The 25,567-nt window shown below is 39.5% G+C and overlaps 1 protein-coding gene across 1 annotated transcript in view; it reads right to left on the minus strand.

Moving 5' to 3' along the window:
* LOC116636893 (adhesion G protein-coupled receptor E2-like) overlaps window positions 1–25,567 on the minus strand; it is a 75,615-nt gene that overhangs the window by 2,160 nt on the left and 47,888 nt on the right. The window contains 10 exon segments of the mRNA XM_032412101.1: window positions 4,677–4,710; window positions 4,713–4,911; window positions 5,177–5,374; window positions 14,005–14,184; window positions 14,387–14,610; window positions 14,802–14,909; window positions 22,042–22,219; window positions 22,643–22,720; window positions 22,843–22,889; window positions 23,117–23,263. Coding sequence (XP_032267992.1) covers window positions 4,677–4,710; window positions 4,713–4,911; window positions 5,177–5,374; window positions 14,005–14,184; window positions 14,387–14,610; window positions 14,802–14,909; window positions 22,042–22,219; window positions 22,643–22,720; window positions 22,843–22,889; window positions 23,117–23,263 — 1,393 coding nt within the window.

Raw genomic sequence — 25,567 nt, forward strand, 5'->3', positions numbered from 1 at the left:
CCCCCTTCATTTTTCCCTTCCTTCTCCTAACGTCCTCCATGCTATTCCTTATGTTCCACAAATAAGTGAAACCATATGATAATTGACTTTCTCTGCTTGACTTATTTCACTTAGCATAATCTCCTCCAGTCCCATCCATGTTGATGTAAAAGTTGGGTATTCATCCTTTCTGATGGCTGAGTAATATTCCATTGTATATATGGACCACATCTTCTTTATCCATTCATCTGTTGAAGGGCACTTTGGCTCTTTCCACAGTTTGGCTATTGTGGACATTGTTGCTATGAACATTGGGGTGGATATGGCCCTTCTTTTCACTACATCCATTTTCTTTCTTAAATTCCACATATATGTGAAGTCATATGATATTTGTCTTTCTCTTACTGACTTATTTCATGAGCATAATACCTCGTAGTTCCATCCACGTCATTACCAATGGCAAGAATTCATTCTTTTTGGTGGCTGAGTAATATTCCATTGTAAATATAAGTGCCACCTCCTTTTTTATCTGTTCATCTGTTGATGGACATCTGGGCTCTTTCCATAATGTAAGTGTGGAAGCATAAGGAAAGTACCGTATACTTAAACAACTGTGTAGAATGCATCTCTCAACTAACATCTTCTTTCATGAAGATAGAAGTATTTTCAAATATGTGTGTGGAAGCATAAAGAAAATGCCCTATACTTTGAAACAACACTGTGTAACAGATGACCATAGGGGAAGGGAAGGAAAAATAAAATAAGTTGAAAATTGAGAGGGAGGCAAATCATAAGAACTGAATTGTTTTAAAGCTGAGATGTGAAGGATGAGTATGTGTAGACAAGGTGAAAATTTTGGACCATCCAAGAAGTGAGTACAAAAAAACCCCAAATGAAACAAAACAGCGAGCCTGCCCCAGCAGTAAGGCTCACGTGCATTACATAACTTATTCCTCATGAGGACACAGGTACTCACACACTCACAGGTCAGGCACCTCAAGGCCACACTGAGAGCAATGACAGAGATGGACTTTATCCCCAGGGAGGGGAGCTGTGAGTGAGGTGGGAGGTGTGAGGACTGGGGAGAGGGTCAGATGGACCCAGGGGGAAGCATCAAAGGGAAGCTTCGAAGGTAGGCATTGGCAAAGCAGGTGGCTGCCGCCTGCTCTTATAAGTAGGTTTTATAGGAACACACACTCGTTCCCTCCTGAATTGTCTGTGGTTCTGTTTGTGCTCTGAGGACAGGCCTGAGTAGTTGCCGCAGAGACCATAGGACCCACAAAGCTGGAATTTATTGATTATCTGGCCCTTTATGGAAAAAGGTCATTGACCTTTATGCTCAACTCCCTAGGGAGGCCAGCTGGCCAGGGCTCCCTGATGCAGCTGAGCACTCATGTCATCAGGATAAGCGCATAATGTGAGCACCAGACTTGAAGTGACCCCAGCTCTGCCACCAACCAGCTGTGTGATCTTGGCCATGTTAGTTAATCTCCTTGTGCCTCAGTTACTCATCTGTAATATGGCTTATTACTAGTTTCTACTGCACAGGTTGTTGGGGGGATGATTTGAGCTGACATGTGAAAAATATTTAGAACAGTGATTGTATATCAGAAGTGATTTTTAAATCTTAGCTGTGGTTACAGTTATTTCGTCATCCAAATGACCCTTCGTTTCTTTTAAAATTAAGATAGAGAAGGAGTTTACACAAATCAATGCCTCCCTTTATGTCACTTTTGTTTTCTAGATTTTAAAAGAACCCCCTCAATTAATACAATGAATATTTTAATAGACATTTACTAATATATGAGATGCAATTAATATTATACTAATACATAGTCATTTATATAATATGCACTGACTATTTAAAATAATTGAAGAATAGAGAACCCAGAAATGGACCCTCAACTCCATGGTCACCTAATATTCAACAAAGTGGGAAAGAATATCCAATGGAAAAGAGACAGTCTCTTCAACAAATGGTGTTGGGAAAATTGGACAGCCACATGTGGAAGAATGAACCTGGACCAGTTTCTTACACCATACACAAAAATAAACTCAAAATGGATGATAGACCTAAACATGAAACAAGAATCCATCAAAATATAGAGGAGAACACAAGCAGCAACTTTTTTTATCTCAGCCATAGCAATTTCTTGTTAAACACGTCTCCAAAGTCAAGGGAAACAAAAGCAAAAATGAACTATTGGGACTTCATCAAGATAAAAAGCTATTGCACAGCAAAGGAAACAATCAACAAGAATGAAAGGCAACCTATGGAATGGGAGACAATATTTTCAAATGTCTTATCATATAAAGGGCTAGTATCCAAAATCTATAAAGAATTTATCAAACCCAACACCCCAAAAACAAATATTCCAGTCAAGAAATGGGTAGAAGAAATGAACAGGCATTTCTCCAAAGAAGACATTCAAATGGCCAACAGACACATAACGAAAATGCTCCATATCACTTGGCATCAGGGAAATACAAATCAAAACCACAATGAGATACTACCTCACACTGGTCAGAATGGCTAAAATTAACAATTCAGGAAACAACAGATGTTGGTGAGGATGCGGAGAAAGGGGAACCATTTTACACTGTGGTGGGAATGGAAACTGGTGCAGCCACCCTGGAAAACAATATGGAAGTTACTCAAAAAGTTAAAAAGAGAGCTATCCTATGACTCAGCAGTTGTACTTCTAAGTTTTTATCCAAAGTATACAAACATAATGATTCAAAGGGGCACGTGTACCCCAATGTTTATAGCAGCAATGTCCACAATAGCCAAACAATGGAAAGAGCCCAAATATCCATCAAAGGATGAATGGATAAAGAAGAGGTGGTATATATATACAGTAGAATATTACTCAGCCATCAAAAAGAATGAAATCTTGTCATATGCAACAACATGGATGTAACTAGAGGGTATTATGCTAAGTGAAATAAGTCAGTCAGAGAAAGACAAATACCATATGATTTCACTCATATGTGGAATTTAAGAAACAAAACAGATGAACATAGGGGAAGGGAAAGAGAAATAAAGTGAAATCAGAGAGGAAGACAAACCATAAGAGACTCTTAACTATAGGAAACAAACTGAAGGTTGCAGGAGGAAAGGAGGATGGGGGTAATTGTGTGATGTGCATTAAGGAGGGCACTTGGTGTAATGACCACTGGGTGTTGTATGCAACTGAAGAATCACTAAATTCTGCCCCTGAAACTAATAAAAAGAATATAAGCTTCTCTACCCCACAAAAAATGAAATAATTAAATCTAAAAGATAAAACATAGTCACCTCATCTACGTTCACTATATATTAATTTATAATTATTATTTTATATATCATTATTAATATAAAACATAATTATACTATATAATTATTAACATACTTCATAATTAATATTAAATTATCAAATCTTATCAGAGAAAGACAAATAGCATATTATTTCACTCATGTGTGGAATTTAAGAAACAAAGCAAATGTCCACAATAGCCAAACTATGGAAAGAGCCAAGATGTCCATCAACAGATGAATGGATAAAGAAGATGTGGTATATATATTCAATGGAATATTATGCAGCCATCAAAAGGAATGAAATCTTGCCATTTGCAATGACATGGATGGAACTGGAGGGTATTATGCTGAGCGAAATAAGTCAATCAGAGAAAGATATGTATCATATGATCTCACCGATATGTGGAATTCTTAATCTCAGGAAACAAACTGAGGGTTGCTGGAGTGGTGGGGGGTGGGAGGGATGGGGTGGCTGGGTGATAGACATTGGGGAGGGTATGTGCTATGGTGAACGCTGTGAATTGTGTAAGACTGTTGAATCACAGACCTGTACCTCTGAAACAAATAATACATTATATGTTAAAAAAAAAAAAAAAGAAGATAGTAGGAAGGGAGAAATGAAGGGGCGGAAATTGGTGGGGGAGACGAACCATGGGAGACTATGGATTCTGAGAAACAAACTGAGGTTTCTGAGGGGAAGGTGGTGGGGGGATGGGTTAGCTTGGTGATGGGTATTAAAGAGGGCACGTACTGAATGGAGCACTGGGTGTTATATGCAAACAATGAATCATGGAACACTACATCAAAAACTAATGATGTAATGTATGGTGATTAACATAACATAATAAAAAAAAAGAAACAAAACAAATGAACAAAGGGGGATAAAGAAAAAAGAGGGGCAAACCAGAAAGCGGACTCCTAAATATAGAGAACAAACTGAGGGTTGATGAGGGAGGTAGGTAGGGGGACAGTTTAAATGGGTGATGGGGATTAAGGAGTGCACTTGTTGTGATGAGCACCGGGTATTATATGTAAGTGATGAATCACTAAATTCTACATCTGAAACGAATAGTAATGTTGTATGTTAACTAACTGGAATTTAAATAAAAAATTGAAAAAGAAAAAAAATGGGATGAGACTAATGATGTAGTATAAGTTGGCTAATTGAATTTAAATAAAAGTAAAAAATGAGATGAAAATTAATAAATTAAAAATAATTAAATCTTAAGAACTTAAAACAGTCACTTCAATGAAAGCAATCTTCCACCAGGTAGATGCCCTTGGAGTGGTCACTGACTTTTCTCTGCCTATCATGTTCTAGTGGAATTAAATTGCTCTTAGTTCTATGATGGCCATGGTTGTACTGGAGAAGATAAGGACAGTGAGAATTTGCATTTACCGGGTGGGTGTTCCATAAAGGAGAGGACTGGAGCAGCAGAAATGGCCACAATTATAGCCGGGACTCCATAGCCCACAGGAAACATTAGCTTCTTCATGACCCTGCTCACACTGGAGTAGTTGACCACCATCAGGTTGCGTGCAGAGAGGAAGAGGTGCAGACCCTCCAGCAGCATCCAGGTGAAGGATGCCAGGTAGAGATAGTGTAGGGCACCCACAGTGATGGTGCACAGCACCTGGGGGAGGAGAAAGGTGTCACCAGGAGGGATTGTCAGGGAGGAGGGTGGCCCCAGGACCTTTCCCATACTTTGCCATTGAAGAGAACTCTCATGTATATGGTCGCGTTGTCAGGAGAAGGTTTGTCTTCTAGTTCATTAGTCAATGTGAAATAGGCTACTTACCCCTCTATCCTCCCCAGGACCCAAGGCTATTTTATCAATGCTCCACGAAATGATCATCACGTAGGACAGGGCAGGGGGTCCTCTGTGGCAGTGTCAGTACCTTGATCTCAGTCCGGTCAATGGCCATGAGGAAGAGCAGGTGGGCCAGGAAGAGGCAGATTGAAAGCTGCAGGTGGATCGAGGTGCTGGTGTTCTGGATGGTTTTGCACAGCAGGAAGGTGAGGGCTGCCAGGAGGAGGCATAGCAGAGAGAGGTCCAGCCCCAGGTAGGTGATCACAGCCAGCACGGGATCCTCCTTCTGGTACCTGTCAACGAGGAGATCACAGTCACATTTTTTAAAAAAAGATTTTATTTATTTATTTAAGAGAGAGAATGAGAGAGAGAGAGCAAGCATAAGAGGGGGGAGGGTCAGAGGGAGAAGCAGACTCCCTGCTGAGCAGGGAGCCCGATGCAGGACTTGATCCTGGGACTCCAGGATCATGACCTGAGCTGAAGGCAGTCACTTAACCAACTGAGCCACTCAGGTGCCCCACAGTCACGTTTTTAAAAGCACAGACTAGAATAGCAAAACTTAAAAACCCTGATAGTACCAAATGCCAGCAAAATGGAGCAGCTGGAACTCTCATACACTGCTATTTGAGAATATAAAAGGTAACAACTGTTTTGAAATGGAGTTTGGGAGTTTTTTTTATAAAGTTAAACATACACTAATGCTAAAATACACCTATCATAGGATTCAGCAATTCCATTTCTGGGTATTTACCCAAGAGAAATGAAAACAAATGTCCACAAAAACAATCTTTAAGATGGGTTAGCCTGGTGATGGATATTAAAGAGGGCACGTACTGAATGGAGCACTGGGTGTTATATGCAAACAATGAATCATGGAACACTACATCAAAAACTAATGATGGAATGTATGGTGATTAACATAACATAAAAAAAAAAGAATCTTCTATATCAGCTTTATTCATAATAGCCCAAACTGCAAGTGATACAAATGCCCATTAACTGGAGGACAGATAAACAATTTGTGGAATAATCATATATTAGGATGCTATATAGCAGTAAAAAGGAATGAACTACGTTACACACAGTAACATGGTAGAATCTCATAGAATGTTGAGTAAAAGAAGCCAGACACAAAGGAGAATAATTCTACTCTATTGAATGACTCTGGGGTAGTCAAAAGTAAACTATAGTGATAAAATTAGATCTGTGGTTTCCTGTGGGTAGGGATGGGAACACTGAGAGTGTACTGAGTGGCTTTCTGAGGTGATGGAAGGGTTCTATAGCTCAGTGAGAGTTGTAGTACAGGGTGTTTAGAATTGGGAACACTTATGATGTGTACACTTATAATCTGATTTTTATTGCAATAATATTGTACCCCAATAAAATCAATTTTTTAAAAAATGAATTACTTGAGTGTCTGATGTCTAGAAGAGAAGTAGAGCTCATATAAACTCAGCAGTATCTGTGTGAGAGGATAATTCTCCTTCAGGATATCAAGCCTTTGACTATTAGGGTTGTATTTTGATGCTGAAACTAAGTTTTTTAGTTTTACATGTTGCTCTTCTGGAAGTGATACTTCAGTCCTACCCATTGCAATGACCTGAGATCACCTTCATGAGTATTTGTACAAGCTCAGCTAAAAAATAATAATATTCTTGGGCTGGGAAAAATAACATGGACCACAAAAGCACATGCACTTATCTGTTTCCCCTACTCCCCTCCCATATCTCCCCACTGCTAATGATTCATTCCAAATTCTAGTACTTATCAAGCTTTAAAGAAATCCTTGTTTGCAAGAAAAAGTTAATTATTTTGGTATTGAAAAAGGTGGCCCAAAGGTTGCACACACACACACACACACACACACACACACACACACACACCTGTTCTTGGAAATGCTTCAAATGTCACAAGTGTAATGAAAACCAGAAACATCATTTCCACTTTCTGTGAAAATAGAGAATAATTGGAAGAGATGTTAATATCAGAGAAGACTGACTGGAAGTGCACATCAGAGGAAACCTGAATAATCTGTTTCACGATTACAACAGTGGGAATGATGTGGGCAGGAGTCTCCTTGTACTAGTTTATTTAAAGATTCAGAGGAGCTGAAGCTAAGTGTTTAATTATACAAAAGAACCATATTTGCAGGAAGAAGTTTGGCTCTAGTTGTGGAGGAAAACTGGTTTTGTATGTGAAAGTCCCACTGCTGACTTCTAATTTTGCTTAGATAAATTTTTAAAACTCACATAAAAACCATGAAAACCTGTAATATAGCCCTGAACATGTTTTTACATACATATCTTGGAAATCACTCCTCCAGGAAACACCATCTGCCTTAAAGATAAGTGATCAAAAGGAACAAACACAGATCTATACAAAATATTATACAAAATATCACCAGAAATAAAGGAGGAAGAAAGAAAAAAAAAATGTTAGTAAGGATTACTCATGAAATAATTGTTAACTTGGAGCAGAAGAAAGTTGTGACATTATTTACCCTGAACAAAGGAAGCGCTTGCCTTTATAAGTAAGAAATGGAAAGCAGAGATATAAGGCATCAGAGAAGAGAAATCTTAAGAAGTTGTGTGTTACAAAAGCCCAGTAGATAAATAGAAGGAAAAAACCCTCTAGAAATGAAGGCAAGATTTAAAGAGGTCATATTAAAAATGGACCTATTGAAGCATAGTTTAAGAGATATAGAGAACAAGGAGGAGGAGCAAGATGGCTGAGGAGTAGGACACCTAAATTTCATTTGGTCCTAGGAATTCAGCTAGATAGGTATCAAACCATTCTGAACACCTACAAATGAAGCAGGAGAATGGGTCAACCAGGAAATTAAAGAAGAATTTAAAAAATTCATGGAAACAAATGAAAATGAAAACACAACTGTTCAAAATCTTTGGGATGCAGCAAAGGCGGTCTTAAGAGGAAAGTATATAGCAATACACGCCTTTCTCAAGAAACAAGAAAGGTCTCAAATACACAACCTAACCCTACACTTAAAGGAGCTGGAGAAAGAACAACAAATAAAGCCTAAACCCAGCAAGAGAAGAGAAAGAATAAAGATCAGAGCAGAAATCAATGAAATAGAAACCAAAAGACAGTAGAACAGATCAATGAAACTAGGAGCTGGTTCTTTGAAAGAATTAATAAGATTGATAAACCCCTGGCCAGAATTATCAAAAAAAAAAAAAAAAAAGAGAAATGACCCAAATAAATAATATCATGAATGAAAGAGGAGAGATCACAACCAACACCAAAGAAATACAAACAATTATAAGAACATGTTGTGAGCAACATATGCCAGCAAATTAGACAATATGGAAGAAATGGATGCATTCCTAGAGACGTATAAACCACCAAAACTGAACCAGGAAGAAATAGAAAACCTGAACAGACCCATAACCAGTAAGGAAATTGAAGCAGTAATAAAAAATCTCCCAATAAACAAGAGCCCAAGGCCAGATGGCTTCCCAGGGGAATTCTACCAAACATTTAAAGAAGAATTAATACCTATTCTTCTGAAACTGATCCAAAAAATAGAAATGGAAGGAAAACTTCCAAACTCATTTTATGAGGCCAGCATTACCTTGATCCCAAAATCAGACAAAGACCCCATCAAAAAGGAGAACTACAGATTAATATCCCTGATGAACATGGATGCAAAATTCTCACCAAAATACTAGCCAATAGGATCCAACAGTACATTAAAAGGATTATTCACCATGACCAAGTGGGATTTATTCCTGGGCTGCAAGGTTGGTTCAACATCCGCAAATCAATCAATGTGATACACTACATTAATAAAGAAAGAACAAGAGCCATATGATACTCTCAATAGATGCAAAAAAAGCATTTGACAAAGTAAAGCATGCTTTCTTGATTAAAACTCTTCAGAATGTAGGGATAGAGGGTAATAACTTAATATCATAAAAGCCATCTATGAAAAACCCACAGCGAATATCATTCTCAATGGGGAAAAACTGAGAGCTTTTCCCCTAAGCTCAGGAACACGGCAGGGATGTCCATTATCATCACTGCTATTCAACATAGTACTAGAAGTCCTAGCCACAGCAATCAGACAACAAAAAGAAATAAAAGGCATCCGAATCAGCAAAGAAGTCAAACTCTCACTCTTTGCAGATGATATGACACTTTATGTGGAAAAGCCAAAAGACTCCACCCCAAAACTGCTAGAACTCATACAGGAATTCAGGAAAGTGTCAGAATATAAAATCAATGCACAGAAATCAGTGGCATTTCTATACACCAACAACAAGACAGAAGAAAGAGAAATGAAGGAGTCGATCCCATTTACAATTGCACCCCAAACCATAAGATACCTAGGAATAAATCTAACCAAAGAGGCAAAGAATCTGTACTCAGAAAACTATAAAATACTCATGAAAGAAATTGAGGAAGACACAAAGAAATGGAAAAACGTTCCATGCTCTTGGATTGGAAGAACAAATATTGTGAAAATATCAATGCTACCTAGAGCAATCTACACATTTAATGCAATCCCTGCCAAAATACCAACCACTTTTTTCAAAGAAATGGAACAACTAATCCTAAAATTTGTATGGAACCAGAAAAGAACCCAAATAGCCAGAGGAATGTTGAAAAAGAAAAGCAAAGCTGGCGGCATCACAATTCCGGACTTCCAGCTCTATTACAAACCTGTCATCATCAAGACGGTATGGTACTGGCACAAAAACAGACACATAGATCAATGGAACAGAACAGAGAGCCCAGAAATGGACCTTCAACTCTATGGTCAACTCATCTTTGACAAAGCAGGAAAGAATGTCCAATGGAAAAAAGACAGTCTCTTCAACAAATTGTGTTGAGAAAATTGGGACAGCCACATGCAGAAGAATGAAACTGGACAATTTCCTTACACCACACACAAAAATAGACTCCAAATGGGTGAAAGATATTGTCAGACAGGAATCCTGAGAAACAAACTGAGGATTCTAGAGGGGAGGGGAGTGGGGGGATGGCTTAACCTGGTGATGGGTATTAAAGAGGGCACGTACTGAATGGAGCACTGGGTGTTATACGCAAACAATGAATCATGGAACACTACATCAAAAACTAATGATGTAATGTATGGTGATTAACATAACATAACAAAAAAATAAAATAATAAAAACAAAATGCTTCTCTCTAAAAAAAAAAAAACCTATGGAGAACACAGGCAGCCACCTCTTCACCTCAGCCACAGCAACTTCTTCCTAGAAACATCATCAAAGGCAAAGGAAGCAAGGGCAAAAATGAACTATTGGGACTTCATCAAGATAAAAAGCTTTTACACAGCAAAAGAAACAGTCAACAAAACCAAAAGACCACCGACAGAATGGGAGAAGATGTTTTCAAATGACTTGTCAGATAAAGGGCTAGTATCCAAAATCTATAAAGAACTTATCAAACTCAACACCCAAAGAACAAATGATCCAATCAAGAAATGGACAGAAGACATGAACAAACATTTCTGCAAAGAAGACATCCAAATGGCCAACAGACACATGAAAAAGTGCTCAACATCACTTGGCATCAGGGAAATCCAAATCAAAACCTCAAGGAGATACCACCTCACACTGGTCAGAATGGCTAAAATTAACAAGTCGGGAAAGGACAGATGTTGGCGGGAATGCGGAGAAAGGGGAACCCTCCTACACTGTTCATGGGAATGGAATCTGGTGTAGCCACTCTGGAAAACGGTATGAAGGTTCCTCGAAAAGTTTAAAATAGGGCTACCCTATGACCCAGCATTTGCACTACTAGGTATTTACCTCCAAGATACAAATGTAGTGATCTGAAGGGGTACGTGCACCCCGATGTTTATAGCAGCAACGTCCACAATAGCCAAACTATGGAAAGAGCCAAGATGTCCATCAACAGATGAATGGATAAAGAAGATGTGATACACACACACACACATACAATGGAATATTATGCAGTATCAAAAAAACCGAAATCTTGCCATTTGCAATGACGTGGATGGAACTAGAGAGTATTATGCTAAGCGAAATAAGTCAATCAGAGAAAGACAAGTATCATATGATCTCACTGATATGAGGAATTTGAGAAACAAGACTGAGGACCATAGGGGAAGGGAGGAAAAAATGACACAAGATGAAACCAGAGAGAGAGACAAATCATAAGTGACTCTTAATCTTAGGAAACAAACTGAGGGTTGGTGGAGTAGTGGGGGGTTGGAGGGATGGGGTGGCTGGGTGATGGACACTGGGGAGGGTATGTGCTATGGTGAGTGCTGTGAATTGTGTAAGATGATGAATCACAGACCTGTGCCCCTGAAACAAATAATAAATTATATGTTAAAAGAAAAAGTAGTAGAAAGGGAAAAATGAAGAGGGGGGAATTGGAGGGGGAAACGAATCATGAGAGACTATGGACTCTGAGAAACAAACTGAGGGTTTTAGAGGGGAGGGAGATGCGGGGATGGGTTAGCCCGGTGATGTGTATTAAGGAGGGCATGTATTGTGTGGAACACTGGGTGTTATATGCAAATAATGAATCATGGAACACTACACCAAAAACTAATGATGTAATGTATGGTGACTAACATAACATAATAAAATAAAATTAAACAATCAAACAAACAAAAAACAAAACCAAAAAAAAGAGATATAGAGAACAGGAATGAAAAAATGGGCAAAATTATGTTAATATATACAACGGACTATTACTCAGCCATCAAAAAGAATGAAATCTTGCCATTTGCAATGACGTGGATGGAGCTAGAGGGTATTATGCTAAGTGAAATAAGTCAGTCAGAGAAAGACTACCATATAATTTCACTCATATGTGGAATTTAAGAAACAAAACAGAAGAACTCAGGGGAAAGGAAGGAAAAATAAATTAAGATGAAAACAGAGAGGGAGGCAAACCATAAGAGACTCTTAACTCTAGGAAACAAACTGAGGGTTGCTGGAGGGGTGGTGGGTGGGGGGATGGGGTAACTGGGTGATGGGCTTTAAGGACAGCACGTGATGTAATGAGCACTGGGTGTTATATGCAACTGATGAGTCACTACACTCTACTCCTTAAACTAATAATGCACTATATGTTAACTGACTTGAATTTAAATTAAAAAAAGAAAACACTTCTATCTTCATGAAAGAAGATGTTAGTTGAAAGATGCTTGTCAAAAAAATCCAGGAAACAAACTGAGGGTTACAGAAGGGAAGAGGATGGGGGTATGGAGTAACAAGCTGATGGGTATTAAGAAGGGCATGTGTTGTGATGAGCCCTGGGTGTTATATGCAACTAATGAATCATTGAACACTGCATCAAAAACTAATAATATACTATATGTTGGCTAACTGAACATAATAATAAAAGAATATTAATGTAAGGAGAGAAGTAAAAGGACTTCAGAGGAGAAGGAAATATGGGAACCAGGCAAATGAGAGCCACTATATGCATTCAATGAAGAAAACCCAACCAATGAAGAGAACAAATGTTGAAAAAGAGATTTCAAGACATTTTCAAAAATGAAAGAAAAGTCAAATCTATACATTTAAACACCTTGCATGGATGGTGGGGAAATAGCCAAGAATGACAATATAGTTACCCTACTTTAAAATTTAAAAGAATCCATTGGATGGCTATAGAAATGTGTTGAAATGTGGAGATAAAGATACAGATACACATATACATATAGATATAATATATATATTAGAACTACAAATGAACTAGTAATGTTACTGCAACATTGTAGAAACCAAATATTACAAAGAAAATGTTTATCATTTGAGATTGGTTAAAGTATGGAACATCCACAGAATGGAAAGTTATGCAGATGTAAAAATGAATGATAAAGTTCTCTATGTATCAATATTGAATCTCACAAGTATTTTAAGTGGAAAAAATACATAAGAGTGAATATGGTAGGCAATGGCTTGAGTGGAAATAAAACTGTGTATTATATGTATTAGTTTGTTTATACATAAAATATCTCTAAAAGGACCCAAACATGGATGGGACTGGAGGAGAATATGTTATGTGAAATAAATCAAGCAGAGAAAGTCAATTATCATATGGTTTCACTTATTTGTGGAACATAAGGAATAGCATGGAGGACATTAGGAGAAGGAAGGGAAAAATGAAGGGGGGGACAGTGGAGGGAGAGATGAACCATGAGAGACTATGGACTCTGAGAAACAAACTGAGGGTTTTAGAAGGAAGGGGGGTGGGGGGATGGGTTAGCCTGGTGATGGGTATTAAGGAGGGCACGTGCTGCATGGAGCACTGGGTGTTATACGAAAACAATGAATCGTGGATCACTACAGCAAAAACTAATGATGTATTATATGGTGACTAACATAACATAATAACATAAAATAAAATAAATAAAAGCAACCTAACTTTTAAACATTTAAAAAATAAATAAAAGGGCCAAAAAGAAACTGAGATTTCTTCCAAGGACTCTGATCACTGGGGGCCATGGGTGGGAAAGAGACTTTTCAATGTTACTCCTTTTGTTGCTTTTGAGTTTTAAACCATAGTTTTCATCTCTTCAAAAATTTAACTGGGAAAACTTGTACAACATATTTTATTCTTTAGCAAAGTGGCAGGAGGAAGCACACTGTTTTGGGGGTGCTGTTTGAATTTGTCTGGATTCCTATGAGGCCTGGCCATTTAACTAAAAGAGTTCTCATTCTTATCTCCATGTGGATCCTTACTTGCTGTCACCTGGGTGAATCTCAGTTCTTGGTTCCCCCTGAAGAAGTAATCCTGTCACCTGGCCAGGAGAGGATGATGGTTTGGCCCTCGATGCTGCCATTCTCCCCGGCTCCCTTCTGACCTCTCTCATCACATCTGTTCCTTTCTGGTGCCTGCAGTCCCTAGCATCCTTGTCTCCATGGCCCCTCTTAGGGCTCTCACCTGCACATCATAGTGGGCCATGAGGATGGCAAAGCTGCTGAGGTGGGTGCACTGGCAGGTGGTGCTGGTGCCTCTGGTGGCCACCATCCTGCAGCTTGTGGTGGACCAGTGACCATATCCATTCTGACCATGTTTCCAGAAGATGCAGAACACCTCCTCCCTTGGCCCAGGGGTCACTGACTGTAGGAACAGGGCATAGGAGTGAGCTGGTTGGTGGTTCTGGTGCTCAGAGAGGCTGACTCAGAGCTGACTCAGGAAGGGCTGACTATACTGGGGAGGCAATCACTGGCAGGGGAGCTCCCCAGAGCCCCAAGGCTGAGCTGAGCAGTGAGGCTGCCCAGGACCCAGGCTCCTTCCACATCCCCATCTCACCAGCACTCACATGGTGGGAGAAGATGAAGGTGATGGGGGAGCTGAGGTTCTGGGTGTCCCTGTTGCTCATAAAGGCAGAGTTGACATCTGAGAGCAGGACAGAGGAGACTCCTTGCACCGTGCCCTTGTGTGCATCATGCAGAACTGCCTGCTTCTCAGGCTCCAGGACCAGGGGGACCTCAGCCAGCAACCTGCTCATCCCTGGAATGGAGACAAGGCCCACCACAGAAGGGCCTGTAGGAAGAGACCAATGTTGATACTTTGGGGTGCCCAAAAGGGCCCCTTCCTCCTCAGACGGACTCTCCCCTGTAGCCCCACCCACCCTACACTTTCCTTTAATCTTTAATTCTGTGCATGGCCCATCCTGGCTGTCTTGTCCCATCGCAAGGTCTCAGTGGCCTTCCGTTCTCCATTTTAGTCATTACCAAAGTCACTGGATTCCTGTGCCACATCCCAGTTCAGATGCATCTTTGCATGGCTCTGGCCCAAGGTGACATCCCCGATTCCTTGCTCTTGCACCTTCAGGGACAGTTCTATGGTGGTGGCAATGACAGGAGAGACAGGAAAAGTCAGGTTATTGCTTGCAGTATTGGGATTAGAATTTTTGATATGCTGATAAACCACAGGAATTTTAAGTACTGATGTGAGAGTAATGTGGTTGGCTTAATACTGTTATTTGAGCATTTTTGAAAGCTGAAAACCAAAGGGTCTCCAAAGATTGTACTTATTTAGAAAATTTTCTACTAAATTTGCATAATCTCAAGAAAAGGGAGAAAATGCTAATGGACAAGTCAAGGCTTCTGTTGCTATGACAATTCTAATTCTAGTTCAAAGATTTTCTAAATTTGAATATATACAACACTACTCTTAAAGCTGATGTAGGTATTTGCAGCTCAAAGTCTCACAAGGTCTGGTATCTGGACTATATAAAGAATTCTTACAACCCAATAATAGGACAAATAACCCAATTAAAAACCCAAAGAATACAAAATACTAATTTAAAGGGCTACATGCACCCCAATGTTTATAGCAGCATTATCAACAATAGTCAAATTATGGAAAGAGACAAAATGTCCATCAACTGATGAATGGATAAAGAAGGTGTGATTTATATATACAATGGAATATTACTCAGCCATCAAAAAGGATGAAATCTTACATTTGCAATGACATGGATGGAGCTAGAGAGTATTATGCTAAGTGAAATAAATCAGTCAGAGAAAGACAAATACAATAGGATTTCACTCATATGTGGAATTTAAGAAATAAAACCAATGATCTTGGGGGAAAAAAAGAGAGGAAAACCAAGAAATAGACTCAACTATAGAGAACAAATTGATGATTACCAGAAGGGAGGTGGGAGGATGGGTGAAAAAGGTGATGGGAATTAAGGAGGGCACTTGTAATGAGCACTGGGTGATGTATGGAAGTGTTGAATCACTGTATTGTATACCTGAAACTCATATTACACTGTATGGTAACTAAGTGGAGTTTAAATAAAAAACATTCATATATATATATCTATACATATATCTATATCTATCTATCTATCTATCTCCCACATCTGCTTTATCCATTCATCTGTCAATGGACATCTGGGCTCTTTCCACAGTTTGGCTATTGTGGACATTGCTGCTATAAACATTGGGGATCATTGCATTTGTATCTTTGGGGTAAATACCTAGTAGTGCAATTGCTGGGTCATAGGGTAGTTCTGTTTTTTAACTTCTTGAGGAACCTCCATACTGTTTTCCAGAGTGGTTGTACCAGCTTGCATTCCTACCAACAGTGTAAGAGGGTTCCCCTTTCTCCACATCCTTGCCAACATTTGTTGTTTCCTGACTTGTCCATTTTAGCCATTGTGACTGGTGTGAGGTGGTATCTCATTGTGGTTTTGATTTGTATTTCCCTGATGCCAAGTGATGTGGAGTATTTAGATTACTCAGTCATCAGAAAGGATGAATACTTACCATTGACATTGATGTGGATGGAATTGGAGGGTATTTTGCTAAGCAAAATAAGTCAATCAGAAAAAGACAATTATCATATGGTTTCACTCATATGTGGAATATAAGAAACAGTGCAGAGGATCATAGGGGAAGGGAGGGAAAACTGAATGGGAAGTCATCAGAAAGGGAGAAAAACCATGAGAGACTCTTAACTATAGGAAACAAACTGAAGGTTGCTGGAGGGGAGTTGGGTGGGGGAATAGGGTAATTGGGTGATGGGCATTAAGGAGGGCACATGATGTGATGAGCTCTGGGTGTTATATGCCACTGATGAATTATTGAACACTACATCTGAAACTAATGATGTACTATATGTTGGCTAGTTGAATTTAAATAAAAAAACTTTTAAAAATGGGCAAAAGATTTGAATAGACATTTCTCCAGAGAAGATATACAAAATGCTGATAAGCACATGAAAATATCATTAACATCATTAGTTATTAGGTAAACGAAAATTAAAATCAGAATGAGATACCACTGTATACTTACGAGATGGCTATAATATCAAAAATCCCCCAAATAACAAGTGTTTGCAATGATGTGGAGAAATTGGAATGCTTATCCATTGCTGGTGGTAATGTAAATGGTCCAACCACTTTGGAAAACAGTCTGGCAATTTCTCAAAATGTTAAACGTAGAGTTACTATATGACCCAGCAATTCCACTCTTAGGTATCTACCCAAAAGAAATGAAAACATATATCTGCAGAATTTGTACATGAATGTTAATTGATGTATTATTTATAATAGCCTCAAAGCAGAAACAACCTAAATGTCCATGAAACGATGAATGGATAAATCAAATGTGTATAACCTCATGAAGGCATACTATTTGTCAATCAAAAGGAATGAAGTTCTGATATAAGCTCTGCACTGAGCGCAGAGCTTGGGATTCTCTCTCCCTCTCCCTTTGCCCCTCCCCTCCCTGTTCTCTCTCTATCTCAAATAAATAAATAAATCATTAAAAAATTAGTTTGGAGAAGAATGAGTATTCTGTTGTTTTAGGGTGGAATGTTCTGTAAATATCTATGAGGTCCATCTGGTCCAGTGTGTCATTCAAAGCTCTTGTTTCCTTGTTGATTTTCTGCTTAGATGATCCATTGCTGAGAGTGGAGTATTGAGGTCTCCTACAGTTAACGTATTATTATCAATATGACTCTTTATTTTGGTTAACAGTTGCCTTATGTAGATGGCTGCTCCCATGTTGGGGGCATAGATATTTACAATTGTTAGATCTTCTTGTTGGATAGACCCTTTAAGAATGATATAGTGTCCTACTGTGTCTCTAATTACAGACTTTAGTTTAAAATCTGATTTGTCTGATATAAGAATTGCTACCCCAGCTTTCTTTTGAGGTCTGCTGGCATGGAAGATGGATCTCCATCCCTTCACTTTCGGTCTGGATGTATCTTTAAGTTCAAAATGAGTCTCTTGTAGGCAGCATATGGATGGGTCCTGTCTTTTTATCCAATCTGCAACCCTGTGCCATTTTATGGGAGAATTTAGGCCATTCACATTGAGAGTGATTATTGAAAGATATGAATTAATTGTCATCATGTTGCCTGTAAAGACGTTGTTTTTATAGATTGTCCCTGTAAATGTCATTCTTCTCGAGTGCACATGGAACTTTCTCCAGAACAGACCATATACTGGGTCACAAATCAGGTCTCAACCGATACCAAAAGATTGAGATTATTCCCTGCATATTCTCAGACCACAATGCTTTAAAACTGGAACTCAGTCACAAGAAAAAGTTTGGCAGAAATTCAAACACTTGGAAGCTAAAGACCACTCTGCTCAAGAATGTTTGGGTCAACCAGGAAATCAAAGAAGAACTTAAACAATTCATGGAAATTAATGAGAACGAAAACACATCAGTCCAAAACCTATGGGATACTGCAGAGGCGGTCCTAAGGGGGGAAATACATAGCCATCCAAGCCTCACTCAAAAACGTAGAAAAATCCTGAATTCACCAACTAACTCTACACCTTAAAGAACTAGAGAAAAAGCAACAAACGATGCCTAAGCCATGCATTAGAAGAGAAATAATTAAAATTAGAGCAGAGATCAATGAATTAGAAACCAGAAACACAGTAGATCAGATCAACAAAACTAGAAGTTGGTTCTTTGAAAGAATTAATAAGATCAATAAACCACTGGCCAGACTTATCCAAAAGAAAAGAGAAAGGACCCAAATTAATAAAATTATGAATGAAAGGCGAGAGATCACGACTAACACCAAGGAAATAGAAACAATTATTAGAAATTATTATCAACAACTATATGCCAATAAACTGAGCAATCTGGATGAAATGGAGGCCTTCCTGGAAACCTATAAGCTGCCAAGACTGAAACAGGAAGAAACTGACAACCTGAATAGGCCAATAACCAGTAACAAGATAGAAGCAGTGATCAAAAACCTCCCCAAAAACAAGAGTCCAGGGCCTGATGGATTCCCTGGGGAATTCTACCAAACATTCAAAGAAGAAATAATACCTATTCTCCTGAAGCTGTTTCAAAAAATAGAAACAGAAGGAAAACTTCCAAACTCATTCTATGAGGCCAGCATTACCTTAATCCCCAAACCAGACAAAGACCCCATCAAAAAGGAGAATTTCAGACCGATATCCCTGATGAATATGGATTCCAAAATCCTCAAATACATTAAAAGGATCCTCTACCATGACCAAGTGGGATTTATCCCCGGGATGCAAGGGTGGTTCAACATTCGCAAATCAACCAATGTGATAGAACACATTAATACGAGGAGGGAGAAGAACCATATGGTCCTCTCAATTGATGCAGAAAAAGCATTTGACAAAATACAACATCCTTTCCTGAATAAAACTCTTCAGAGTATAGGGATAGAGGGAACATTCCTCAAGTTCATAAAATCCATCTATGAAAAACCCACAGCGGATATCATCCTCAATGGGGAAAAGCTGAAAGCCTTTCCTTTAAGATCAGGAACACGTCAAGGATGCCCACTCTTGCCACTATTGTTCAACATAGTACTAGAAGTCCTAGCAACAGCAATCAGACAACAAAAAGAAATAAAATGTATTCAAATTGGCAAAGAAGAAGTCAAACTCTCTCTCTTCACAGATAACATGACACTTTATGTGGAAAACCCTAAAGACTCCACCCCCAAATTACTAGAACTCATCCAGCAATTCAGTAATGTGGCAGGATACAAAAATCAATGCACAGAAATCAGTTGCTTTCTTATACACTAACAATGCAACTGTAGAAAGAAAAATTAGAGAAATGATTCCATTTACAATAGCACCAAAAACCATAAGATACCTCGGAATATACCTAACCAAAGAGGTAAAGGATCTGTATTCTAGGAACTACAGAACACTCATGAAAGAAATTGAAGAAGACACAAAAAGATGGAAAAATATTCCATGCTCATGGATCGGAAGAATAAACATTGTGAAAATGTCTATGCTACCCAGAGCAATGTATACCTTCAATGCCATCCCGATCAAAATTCCAATGACATTTTTCAAAGTGCTGGAACAAACAATCCTAAGATTTGTATGGAATCCGAAAAGACCCCGAATCGCCAAGGAAATGTTGAAAAAGAAAAACAAAGCTGGGGGCATCACGTTGCCCGATTTCAAGCTATATTACAAAGCCATGATCACCAAGACAGCATGGTACTGGCACAAAAACAGACATATAGACCAATGGAACAGAATAGAGAACCCCGATATGGACCCTCAACTCTATGGTCAAATAATCTTTGACAAAGCAGGAAAAAACATGCAATGAAAAAAAGACAGTCTCTTCAATAAATGGTGCTGGGAAAATTGGACAGCCACATGCAGAAGAATGAAACTCGACCATTCTCTAACACCATTCACAAAGATAAACTCAAAGTGGATGAAAGACCTCAATGTGAGACAGGAATCCATCAAAATCCTAGAGGAGAATATAGGCAGTAACCTTTTGGACATCGCCCACAGCAACTTCTTTCAAGATACATCTCCAAAAGCTAGTGAAACAAAAGCAAAAATGAACTTTTGGGACTTCATCAAGAGAGAAAGCTTCTGCACAGCAAAGGCAACAGTCAACAAAACAAAGAGGCAACCCACAGAATGGGAGAAGATATTTGCAAATGACACTACAGACAAAGCGCTGATTTCCAAGATCTATAAAGAACTTCTCAAACTCAACACCCAAAAAACAAATAATCAATTCAAGAAATGGGCAGAAGACATGAACAGACACTTCTCCAAAGAAGACATACAAATGGCTAACAGACACATGAAAAAATGTTCATCATCATTAGTATCAGGGAAATTCAGATCAAAACCACATTGAGATACCACCTTACACCAGTTAGAATGGCAAAAACTGAGAAGGCAATAAACAACAAATGTTGGAGAGGTTGTAGAGAAAGGAGAACCCTGTTATACTGCTGGTGGGAATGCAAGTTGGTACAGCCATTTTGGAAAACAGTGTGGAGATGCCTCAAAAAATTAAAAATGGAGCTACCTTATTACCCAGCAATTGCACTCCTGGGTATTTACCCCAAAGACACAGATGTAGTGAAAAGAAGGGCCATATGCATCCCAATGTTCATAGCAGCAATGTCCACAATAGCCAAACTATGGAACAAGCCGAGACGCCCTTCAACAAATGAGTGGATAAAGATGTGTTCCATGTATATGGTGGAATATTACTCAGTCATCAGAAAGGATGAATACCCAACTTTTACACCAACATGGATGGGACTGGGGAGATTATGCTAAGTCAAGTAAGTCAAGCAGAGAAAGTCAATTATCATATGGTTTCACTTATTTGTGGAACATAAGGAATAGCATGGAGGACATTAGGAGAAGGAAGGGAAAAATGAAGGGGGGGATATCGGAGAGGGAGACGAACCATGAGAGACTATGGACTCTGAGAAACAAACTGAGAGTTCTAGAGGGGGGTGGGGGTGGGGGGATGGGTTAGCCTGGTGATGGGTATTAAGGAGGGCACCAGCTTCATGGAGCACTGAGTGTTATATGCAAACAATGAATCATGGAACACTACATCAAAAACTAATGATATACTGTATGGTGACTAACATAACATAATAAAATTAAATTAAAAAAACACTGATACAATGTTATTTAAGATTGTACTTAAAATAGATTAAATCACATTATGTAATTTTCAACTTTTCAAGATTCATTGTATTTTCTTCATTTCCAAGTAGTATTGAATTTATTTTTGAATACCTTATTTTTATGAATACAATTGTTGCAATTTTATTTTATATAAATGACATAATGATAGACTTATTGATATTTGTATATGCTTATTTTTGCTTATCATTTAAAAATCTTAATCTTTTGTGCTTAAAACAAATAAAAGACAGTTTCACGGTTTATTTTATGAAATGAGTTCTTTTAAATAAAGTCCTGGTGATGGGTATTAAGGAGGGCACGTATTGCATGGAGGACTGGGTGTTATACAGAAACAATGAATCATGGATCACTACATCAAAAACTAATGATGTACTGTGTGGTGACTAACAAAACATAAAAAAAAAAAAATCCTGGGATGTGAGTGTGGTCACTTGGTTCCAGTGGGGCAGTCTCTAGGAAGGAAGAGCGAGAAGGTGAACAGGAGGAGCAGGAGTCTGATGCAGACTTACCTGTGCCTGCAGGAGCATGAACAGTCAATGGCCCGTTGGGCAGGAACTTGCTTAGCACTCTCAGGACATCCTCCAGGCCAACAAGCAGGTGAGTGGCCACACAGTGCTGCTCTGAGGGAGGCAGGGTCTTCAGGTCCCCTGGGGTCTCCAGCAGCTCACTTACTTCCCTCATGAGGTCCTGGGGGGATGCGGACACAGAGCCAGTGGTCAGTGGATCAAAGGGGTTGCACAAAGACCTGACCATTCAGCCCTAGAGAACAGACCCTAGAGACTGGGTATTTGGAGGGTAACAATGGCACTGAATTAAATTCCCAGGATGGTCCCTGCTGCTTAGATCTCAGCTATGGAGACATCAACGCAGGTCAGAAAGGCCAAGGCTGACATAAGCCTGAAGCCCAGAATAAGCAATAGGGAAATAGGGAAATAAATTAGTGCATGTGGGTGTCTTTAAAAGTGCTCAGATAGCTGAGTGCCCTAGTCTTCTCACCACCATGGGTGAGGGACCAGTTGCAGTGCCCACTACATGGGGCCTTGTTTTCACGCCTACCAAAGGTCTCTATGGGATTCCCGTATCTAGCCTCTTTCTTGGTTCCAACTTTACCTGGATGGTGTTCTTGGCCAAGGCTAGTGTGAAGTCTTGGGATAATTGCTGGACTTTGTCAAAGAAGTGGGAGAGACTCTGGGGAAAGGAGACATGGGGGTGAGTAAGAGAGCCTGAAGAGGGAGTTTGGGGAGAGGGTGGACACAAGATGGTTGGTGAAGGTCTTTCTGCTTCTGGTCTTCTGCTGAAGTTTCACTCACCTGGCTGCTGACCCCAGAAGGTGATGTCCATGAGGAGAAGGGGACTTCTGCAGGGAAAAGAGGCAGGAGCACCACTGATGTATGTGTGTGTGTGTGTGTGTGTGTATGTGTGTGTTTGTGCACATGCTGAATGCATGTGTATGCTTGCTTTTTGTTTTGTGAATGTATGTATGCACACACATGTTCATGTGCAAGAGTGTATGTGCACATACATACACAGGCATGTTATACTTATATGTGCATGCATGCATGTATGTGTGTCCAGACTATATACCTTCACAGATGGTGAGCTTCAGACCATGCAGAGGCTTGGACCTGGCTACCCAGTCATGGTGACAGTACCGTCTATAGCTGCCCTTCACATTGATGCAACGGGTAGAGTTGTGGCATTGGTGTTTTCCAGAGCTACACTCATCCACATCTGAAGACATAAAAGAGAGGATCAGTCCCCTTTCTCAGCTCAGGCCTTTCCCCTACTCACTAACTCCAGCCCTCCACCTTCCTCAAGGTCAGGCATCAAGGAGTCCATCATAGTTGAAATGGATGGATACCATTTGGTGATAGCACTCCCAACTCGTCAACCACCTCAGAGCAGGGATTGGCAAACTATGGCCCACAGCCAAACCCAGATGTTGCCTGTTTCTATAAAGAATAGGTTTTATATTTTTAATTGGCTAAAAAAACATAGAAGAAAGAGCCATCTTTTGTGACACATGAAAATTACATGAAATTCAAATTTTAGTATCCATAGATAAAATTGTATTGGAACACAGTCACTCCTATTCATTTGTGTGTTGTCTCTGTCTGCTTTCACACTATAACGGCAAGTTTAGCAGTTGTGACAGGGACCTTCTGGCCCATAAAACCTAAGATATTTCTTATGTGGCCCTTTGCTTGACGAGTAGGCTGGCCTCTACATTCAAGCAAGGTTGGCAAGATGAGAACTCTGTATATATGTGTGAGTGTGTGATATTTCAGGTCAGAGCTGCTTGGTGAATGGTGAGTATGGTAGACAGAATAATGGCCCCTTCAAAGATGTTCAAGTCCTTATGCCTGGAGCCTGTGATTACATTAGCTTTCATCCAAAAGAAATTTTGAACTTGGTGATTAAGAACCTTGTTGGGGGATTATTCTGATGATCTGAGTGTACCTAATGTAATCACAAGGGTTCTTATAAAAGGGAGGGAGATCAGAGAAGAGAGGAGATGGATGATACGTATGATGTTGGCTTTGAAGATGGGGAAGGGAGCCCTGTACCAAGGAAGGAAGGCAGCTTCTAGAAACCAGAAAAGGCAAGGAAACAGATTCTCCCTTAGAGCCTCTAGAAGGAAACATTTAAAACTTCTGACCTTCAACACTGTAAGAGAATATATTTATACTGTTTTGAACTATTAAGTTTGTTTTATCAGCAACAGGAAACTAATACAATGGTCCATTGAGGAGCCTGGGAATTGCTTCCAGCCAAGTGGTGTTGGTATCAGCCCCTCATGTTGCTACAGGAGTCTGATGGATAATCTGGAGGTATGCTTAGCCAGCTCACAAAGCCTCTAACCCCACTGCCTAATACCACCCCTCAATTTTCTATGGCTCCATCCACAGCTCTACCCTTTAGGGTTCTGGGCTCACACAGCCCTCTGTAGTGCCTATAGCCTGTGGGGTGGATGGTATGTCTGTTCTAAGTGCCACACACAGAGGGAACTTGTTTTGGCCCCAGAATGTCTGTGGTATCTCTGCTATCTCCCCACCCAAATGAAGTTCCTCCTCTGAGCAGTTTGTGAGTGAAAAATGAGGAAGGCATGTGATTGTGGTCACAGCATTGAATAAATGTGGGTGTCTTCACATCCACTTGGCTCCCAACTTATCTTTCCCTCTTTTCTAATTAGAAGAGAAATTTGATCCTCTTTTGTTGACTTAGAAACCAGGAGAGTGGAGTTTGGACAATCCTTGCTATAGTTTTTTTTGTTTGTTTGTTTGTTTGTAACCTAGACAGTGGGGTAGGAGATGCCTCTCTTAAGATCAGAAATTTTTCTCCTTTAGGGATTGTGAGTAGCTTATAAACAGCAGCATGCTCCCAGTAAGACTGATGTTTAAAAGTGAACCCATTTTGGCACCTGGATGGCTCAGTTGGTTAAGCATCTGTCTTCGGCTCAGGTCATGATCTCAGGGTCTGGGATTGAGCCCCACGTCGGGCTCCCTGCTCAGTGCAGAGTCTGCTTCTTCTTCTCCCTCTGCCCCCCATGTCACTCATGCACTAGCTTTCTCTCTCTCTCTCAAATAATTAAATAAAATCTTTAAAACAGTGAGCCCATTTCAAAGCAAATACATTGCTGTCATATTTTTTAATGTTGAAAGATTTAATATTTTACTTTTCTCTTTGTGGATACTAAATACCCCTTGTCTCTTAGCCATTTTGAATACTTTCAAACATCAAACAACTGTGTAAATAAAAAATGGTTAGTGTGGAAATGAATAATGGATTGAAAAGTCCTCAATTAAGGTAAGTCTGTGAAGTTTTTCTTAAAAGTGTATTGTGCTTAGCTTTATAAGATAAACAATTTAGTATTCAGGTTTAAACAAAAACTTAATCTCTTCAAAAGTAGGTATTATTGCTCCTGAATTAGAGATGAGGAAACCAAGACCAGAGATTGTAAAAACTCGGCCAAAATCTACCATATGATCCAGCAATTGCACTCCTGGGTATTTACCCCAAAGATACAAAAGTAGG

The sequence above is a fragment of the Phoca vitulina genome, unplaced genomic scaffold (genome assembly GCF_004348235.1).
Source record: "Phoca vitulina isolate PV1807 unplaced genomic scaffold, GSC_HSeal_1.0 scaffold13, whole genome shotgun sequence".
Lineage (NCBI taxonomy): Eukaryota > Metazoa > Chordata > Mammalia > Carnivora > Phocidae > Phoca > Phoca vitulina.